An 8,044-nucleotide genomic window follows, 5' to 3' on the forward strand; every position below is an offset into this window, starting at 1 on the left:
AAAAGAAAAAAAAGGAAAAGGGGAAAAGGGAAAAAGGGAAATTTTTTTTTTTTTAAAAAAAATTTGGGCCCGGGGAAAAAAAAAAGGGGGGGGGAAAAAGTTTTAAAAAGGGGGGGGAAAAAAAAAAAGAACCCCCCCGTTTTTAAATTTTTTTTTTCCCCCCCCCCCCCCCCCCACCCCCCCCCCCCCACCCCCCCCCCCTCCCCTTTTCCCTTCCCTTTTTAATAAAGAAGAAAAAAAACCCGTTGTTTTTTTGGGGTTTGAAAAGATGATTCTAATTTTCGGGCTTTTTTTTTTGTTTTTTTTTAGGGGGAAGAATTGATTGTTTGACATAAAAGTTTTCAAAAACAAAATCGTTTTCATCTAAAGGAGAAAAAAAATTAAAACTTTTTTAAATTTTTTAAAGAGATACCCCAAATAACAACACTAATAAAAGTTAAACATACAACATGCTTCTTTTTTTTAAAAAAAAAAAAAATAAAAAAAAATGAAAAATAAATAAAAAAGAAGGGAATACAAAGGGTTTAAATTAAGATGAGGTAAATAGAAAATTTTGTTTTTGTGGAAAAAGAGAAGGGGGAGGGAAAGGAGGAAAGGGAAGGAGAGAGGAAAGAGGGACAGAAAAAAGGGGGTTTGGGGAGAAAAATACGAAAAAAAAAGGAAAAAAAAGGGAAAGGAGAGAAGAAGGGAAAAGGAAAGATAAAAGGGATTTGGGAAAAAATTTTTTTTGGCACCCCCCTTTCCTCCCTTTTTTATTCAATCTTCCCTTCCCCCCCAAACCCCCCCCCCCCCCCCCTCTTTTCCTTCCAACCCTTTTGTCCTTTTTAAACAAAAAAAAATTTCTTCCCCCTTCCCCCCTCTCCTCCTCCCAAAAATTTGGGGCCCCCTCTTTTCTTTTTCCTCCCCTCCTTCCTCACCCGAAACGACCCCCGGGGGGGGGTGTGGTTTTTTTTTAAAGCGCATTTTTGTTCCTGGCCTGTTTGTTTGGTAAGGAAGGAATGAAGTTTCCTTTTTAAACAAAAGGAAAAAACAGATTTCAAATTTGAATGTTTTTCTTTTCTTTTCTTTTTGAAAAAAAAAAATTTTCACACGACCAAAAATAAACGATAAAAAATAATAAAAATAAATAAATATAAAAATAAAAAAAATTAAAAATTAAAAAAAAAAAATAAAATTTAAAAATTTAATAATAATTAAATAATCTTTTTATAAAAAAAAAATAAAAAATTTTAAAAAAATTAAAAAAAAAGAAAAGGTAAAAGGAGAGACAGAGGAGAGAGTAGAAGAAGGGGAGAAAGAGAAAAGGGAGAGAAGAGAGAGAGAGAAGGAGAGAGAGAGATTAAGAGGAGGGGTGAGGGGTTTTTTAGTATAATGTTAAGTGTGTAGTAGTCAGCAAAGCAAATTACCCTCAACATTTTTTTAAATTTTTATTTAATTATTTTTATTAATTAAATTTTTTATTAAAAATTTTTAAAAATTTTTAATTTTTTTAAATAAATTATTATTATCATCATTTATTAACTTATTATTTTTTATCCCAAATCCACCCCACATCTCACATCAACATCATCATCTCTTACTTTATTATAATTATTTTATTTTCTTTTTTATTCACAAAAATTTATTTTATTATTTTTTTTTTTTTATATTATATTTTTTTAAAAATTTATTAAATTATTAAAAATTATTATTTTTATTATTTTTTATTATTAAAAAAAAAATTTTTTTTATTATAATATAATATTTTATAATAAAATTATTATTATATTATTATTATTATTTTTATTTTTATTATTTTATTTTAAAATTTCTCACCCAATATCAAATCATCATCAATCATAACATCACATTAAAATATTATTTTATTATTATTTATTTTATTAAATTATAAATTATATATTATTATTATTTTATTATATTTTATTATTTATTATTATTATTATTATTATTATTATTATTATATTATTATTATTATTATTTATTATTATATTATTATTATTTTTTTTTATTTTTATTATTATTTTATTTTATTATTATAAATCATCTTTTCACATCTATCATCATAAATCTTATTATATATTTTATTTTTATATTATTATTTTTTTATTATTATTATTTTATTATTATTTTATTTTTTTTTATTAACACATCTTTTTCATTAAAACTGCCCGAGCGCCCCCCCTTATTTTCCCCTTCGTCTCCTCCAAATATCGCAGAATGACCAGGGGTCACCACCCAAAGCAGCAGTGGTCTTTCCATTTTGACCCTAAGGGTCCCACGGTTGGGCGGGGAAACCTGGGATCTTGACCAGAGCCCCGGGGAAACAAAATGGAAGCCCCGATAAATTTTTGGGGAAAAATTCCCAAGCCTCAAAAGTTCGGTGGACATTAACGCGCCCCGGATGACCCCCCCGGCCCCATTAAAAATTGCCAGAGTGACGTGGGGCTAGAGCGCCCATTCAGACAAAATGGGTAAAATAGGATGTATTTACTATTTTACGACTGGGACGAGATGTAAAAGGGGGGTTTCGGGGTTTTTGGGGTGGTAAGGGGGGGGGGGGGGGGGGTTTTGGAGAAGGGGGGGTAAGAGGAAATAACCCAAAAAAGGTTGGCAATGGAGGTGTTTATGGACAATGGGCGATATGGATTGGTGTGTGTTGTGTTGGTGGGTGTGAGGAGAGGGAGAGAGAGAGAGAAAAGAGAAGAGGAGAGAGAGAGGAGAGAGAAGGCTTTATTTAATGGTTTTTGTATTGAAAATAGAAGTAGAACGGAGTGACCAACAGGGCGCCCCAAAACCTGAAATAACGTTTTTTAAAAAATTTGGCCCAGAAAACTCGCCCTTAATTAAATCGATCGTTTTAAAAGCCCCTCACACGGCAAAAACCTCTCAACCCTGGATTCGCGCGAATTTCATCCAAGCCCCAGTTTGAAACTTTTTTGTAAAGATGAGGGTAAAACTTAATGGAAGATACCCAAAAGGACGAGTTTTCGGGCCAAAATTTAAAAAAACATTTTTAGTTTTTTTTTCAGAGTCGGCAAAATGGTCTTCATTCAAACAGTGCATAAGGCTGAGTCCTTTCTATTGAAGATGGATAAAAAGTACAAACCCAAAACAGAGACGAATGGGGCCCTGCTTTTTTAGAGAAGGAAACAAAAATACATGAAGTTCCTGTCGTCAAAATTAGATTAAAAGGCTGAAGTCAAAAATCAAGGAGAATGTGGCCGGACCAAAATTTTTGGATACAATTGTTTCATGGGGTTTTATTCATCGCTCCGTGTTGACCTTTTAAAATTTTTTTTTAATTCCACCTCTTAAATTATACGTAAAACTTTTTCGAAAAAAATAAACAACGGGGCCGTGGACTTAAAGGTGTTTCAAAGGGGTTGTCCCTGTCAACATTCATTTAGCCTTCACCAACAGGAAAAATAACCAACAAAACGAGCACCTTTTTAAACAGTCCCACCCCCCCCCTCCCCCCCCCCACCAACTTATAAATATAAAAAAATAAATTTAATAATAAAAGGTTTTTGGGGGGTTTTTTGGGGTTTTTTTTTAAAAAAAAAAAATTAAAACTAAAAAATTAAAAAAACAAAAAAAAAAGAGAAAAAAAAAAAAAAAAAAAATTTTTTAAAAAAACCCAAACAAATTTAAAATTATGAAAGATGATAAATTTTTACAGGACTTCAAGGAAAGTTCACATTGGGAAAATTTTTTTCCATTGGGGAACTTAAATTTGGGGTTAAATTGGGAAACTTAAAATGGGGGCTACGTTTTAATTTTGTGTCCATAGATAAAATAGCCTAAAACTTTATTTAGGAAGCTGAAGAGAAGGGGACCCCCTTCCTTATCCCTTTTTCCCCCAGAAGAGGGGGAGGGTTGGGTTTTTTAAACGGCAAATCCAGGAGGGCCGAACTATTGTAGGATTAAGAAAAACAAAGGGTTACCGCTTTTTTTTGGAGACGAGAAAATAGAAAAGGTAAGGGAATAAAGGGGGGGCAAGAGAGAGAGAGGGGGAGAGAGAGAGAGGGGAGAGAAGAGAGGAAAGAGGGAAGAGAGGAGAGAGAGAGAGAGGGGAGGGCAAAAAAAAAACAAAAAGAGGTGATAGAGGGAAAGGGGAAGAGAGAGAAGGGGGGGGGGAAAAGAGAAAGAGAATGAGGCAGAGAGGAGAGAGAGAGAGAGAGAAAAAAAAAAAAAGAGAAAGGAAAAGGAGAGAAGGGAAAGAGAGAGGGAAAGGAGGTGGAGGAGAGATGAGAAAAAGAGAGGGGAGAGGAGAGGAGAGGGAGAGAGGAGAAACACATAAATGGAGTTTAAAAAAAAAAGAAAGGGTAAGGAAAGTGGGGGAGAGAGAGAAGGGGGGAAGAGAAGAGAAAGAGAAAGAGGGAGAGAGAGGAAAAAGGGAGGGAAGAGAGAGGGAGTAAAGGGGAAGAGAGGGGGAGAAGAGGGGAAGAGAGAGGGGAAAGAGAAAGTGGGAGTAAAGGGGAGGGGGCGGGACAATTTTTAGCGAGAAGGGAAGGGGCGTAAAACCCTTTAAAGGGGAAAGGTAAATAATTTGAGACAGAAACAAAAACAAGGGGTAAATCTTAAACACCCCCCCCACACACACAGACACACACACACCCAAAACAAACAAAAAAATAACCACCGCCCAAAAATTATTCTCCCTCTCCCCCTCACTATTCACTCAAACTCACCCCTTAAAAATTTGGGGGAAAGACAGGAAAGTAAAAAAAAAATATTTTTTGAAAATGGACCCCGTATTTCAAAAACCCACGTACATATTCAAGTCCAATAACAATTCCTTTGGGCTCATGTTGTAAAGGAAATCCCAAAAAAAAAAAAAAAAAAAAAAAAAAAAACAAAAAAAATGACGCAAAAATTTTCATTACAAAAATGCAAACTCCCCTAAGTGGGGTTTGGGGTGTCAGACCGGGATATGTTATACATTTATCAAAACCGTTTTTTTTTACCCATTTTTTTTGTGACTCTAGATTTTTCATGTTTTATTTTGACTTTTTTTTTTTCACCTTTCCGAAAGCGCCAAGGGTTATTCCCTGTTACCCAAAAAAATGTCACGGGTAAACACTATGTATTTATTTAAAAAATTTGGGCCCGAAAATCGTCCCCAATATCGATCTATTTTTAAGACCCCATCTTGAAAAAAAACTCTCAATGGGGCTTTAAAGGAAAATCCCTCCGAAGTCCCAGGTTTTGGGGTTTTTTTTTTTTTGTTGTCAAACGAGCGTCCCTTAAATCGATCGATATTTGAAGGGAAATTTTTTTTTTGGGCCCAAATTTCAAATAGTGTCTTTATCAAAACGGGGTAAATGGTTAATGGTGTTAAAATAAACAGACCCCCCACCACCAAAAATGTGTAATACAAATTAATAATTGCCATTTATTATTTTTATTGTTATTTTATTATTACAACGTCTCAACAATGTTTTAGTTTTAAGTAAGCCACCTCATTTGCATACGGTGCCCTCTGCACGTTGTGCCGTCTGTGCCGTCTTCAATTGACCAAATCAAACCAAACCAACCAGCCAAAAAGCCAAACTGCAAGCCACTCAACTAAAACGACTTTTTGCGGTTTTCCAAAGGCAAAATCGCCAAATAAATGGGGTACTTTTCATTGTTTGCGCCAAAAATGATAAACAATTTGCGACTTCGACTTTTTGGGCCCTTTTTTTAGGTCTCACGTTGGGGGATATCTTAGATGTTATAATAAAAGATTACAAAAGATAAGTGAGTAGAAAATGCCCCAAGAAATAGAGAATAAAATTTTTTTTTTTCATTGTTTCGGCACTTTTCTCCACTATTTTTGTTGTTACCAAATAAATGCCTGCTCACTCACTTTTCTGAACTAAAATATTAAAAACAAAGTAAAAAAAATCATTAGTTAAAAATTAAAAAAAAAAATTTACAATAAAAACCAAATGGAGAAAATGTTTATAGGGCCAAGAAAAAATAAAAATATCCACTATAAATAATGTTTTTCATCCACAAGGGGGGGGGGGGGGGGGGGGGGGGGGGGGGGGGGGGAAGGGGGGGTTTTTGGGAAGAAATTCGATTGCAAAAAATTTTTGGCAACCCCCGACTTTAGTTATTTTGTCAAAAGGCGGGAGTCGGGGAAAAACCCCCCAAATAAAAACAAAGAGGTAATTGTTAGGAATTACGGCCGACGTTCTATTTTAAAAGGGCAATAACCCAAGTATAGTCCACAAAATCCATAATAGGCTGGAAATGACCCCAAAGTGTCTATTGAGGTCTGATAACCCAAATGGTTTATCCAGCAACATCTATTTTTAGCCAGGATATCATGACCACGTGGCATATTCGCAGGTCTGGGGTAACCCCAAAGGTTTAGTAGCAAAAATCCAATTTTAAATGGATAAATTTTTATGACCCCAAGTGTGCCCATAATTTCGATTTATAACCCCAAAAGGTTTTGTCAGCAAAAATCAATAGATAAGGCCCGGGATACATGGACCAACTGTACTTATTTATAGGGTTTTATACCCAAAATGGTTATAGTCCAGCAACATCTACGACAATCGGCCCATTGAAATTTCATAAATTTTTTAGTTTCCCGAAAAAGGAGAAACCCCCCCCCCCCCCCCCCCCCCCCAAAAAAAAAAAAAAAAAAAAAAAAAAAAAAAAAAAAAAAAAAAAAAACCCAAAAAAAAACCAACCCCCCCCCCCCCCCCCCCCCCCCCAACCCCAACCCAAAAATTAAAATTTATTCTACCCCAAATTTTGAAAAAGAAAGAAATAAAAAAGGTGTGAAATAAAAAGTTTTAAAAAATTTGTATGAAAAGTGCCGACCCTGCAAAAATTAAAAAATCAACAACAACAAAAAAAAAAAAAAAACAAAAAACAAAAACAAAAAACAAAAACCCAAACAACCAACCCCCCCCCCCAAAAAAAAAAAAAACAAAAAAAACAAAAAAAAAAAAAACCCAAAAAAAAACAAAAAAACAAAAACATCCAAAAAGTCTGAGGAAGATGTTCTTTTGGGATGCCTTTATTTCTTTTTTTCATGTATTTTTTTTTTTTTCTTGCTTTGTTGGCCACTGTTTGTTTCTACACACTTTTTTCAGATTCTATTTTTACCAGTGCCCGCTCCCTTTTTAATTTTTCAATGGAACCGAACAATATCCAATGCGCATACAAAACAGTTTCCCCACGACTCAGCATTTTTAGGGGGGGGGTTTCGATAAAAAAATTTATCTTTTTTAAACGGGGGGAATTTAAGCCATTAGCATAAAAATTTTTTAGCTCGTAACAGAAATCCCAAATTAAAAGGGAAAAAAAAAAAATTTTAAAAAAAAAATAAAAAAAGAAAAAAAAAAAAAAAAAAAAAAAAAAAAAAAAAAATAAAAAAAAGAATAAAAAAAAAAAAAAAAAAAAAAAAAAAAATTTTAAAAAATAATAAAAAAATTAAAATTTTAAAGAATTAAAAAAATTAAAAATAATTAAAAATAATTAATAAAAAATTTTTTTTAAAAGAAAGAAAAAAAAAAAAAAGGAAAAAAGAAGGGAGACGGGAAAAAAGAAAAAAAGGGAAAAAAGGAAAAAAGGGAGGAGAAGGGAAAAAGGGGGGGGGGGGGGGAGGGGGGGGGGGGGGGGGGGGGGGGGGGGGGGGGGGGGGGGGGGGGGGGGGGGGGGGGGGGGGGGGGGGGGGGGGGGGGGGGTTCGGGGAAAAAAAAAAACCCCCCGGCCCAATTTAAAAAAACAAAAATTTTTTTTTTTTAAAATTCCGAAAATCTCCTTCAAAAATCACATTTTAAAAAATGGCTTACAAAAAAAAAAAAAAGTTTTACGACCACAGCATGTTTTTATTCCTTTGTGTACAAAAATAAAAATAATTTTATTTCAATTATGGCCACGCGACGTCACGCGCCTCTGGTTTTATTCATTGTAAATAGTCGACTATTTAATCTGTAATCGTTTTCAGCGATTATGTTACCCGATACCCCATCACAACCTAACAAAACAACCAACAAAAATGACATGCCGAGGAGTGCAAAATGACACTGTAGTAGTC

The 8,044-nt window shown here is 34.2% G+C and overlaps 1 protein-coding gene across 1 annotated transcript in view; it reads right to left on the reverse strand.

Annotated features, from left to right (window-relative positions):
- Nucleotides 1-3,912, reverse strand: part of LOC144964372 (uncharacterized) — an 8,429-nt gene extending 4,517 nt beyond the window's left edge. The window contains exon 1 of the mRNA XM_078898541.1: nt 3,754-3,912. Coding sequence (XP_078754667.1) covers nt 3,754-3,788 — 35 coding nt within the window. The 5' untranslated portion in view covers nt 3,789-3,912. The remainder of the gene's footprint in view (nt 1-3,753) is intronic.
- Between the last annotated feature and the right edge of the window lie 4,132 nt (nt 3,913-8,044).

The sequence above is a fragment of the Berghia stephanieae genome, chromosome 2, assembly GCF_034508935.2.
Source record: "Berghia stephanieae isolate SIO BIC M18660-M18661 chromosome 2, UCSD_Bste_1.3, whole genome shotgun sequence".
In the NCBI taxonomy this organism is placed as follows: domain Eukaryota; kingdom Metazoa; phylum Mollusca; class Gastropoda; order Nudibranchia; family Aeolidiidae; genus Berghia; species Berghia stephanieae.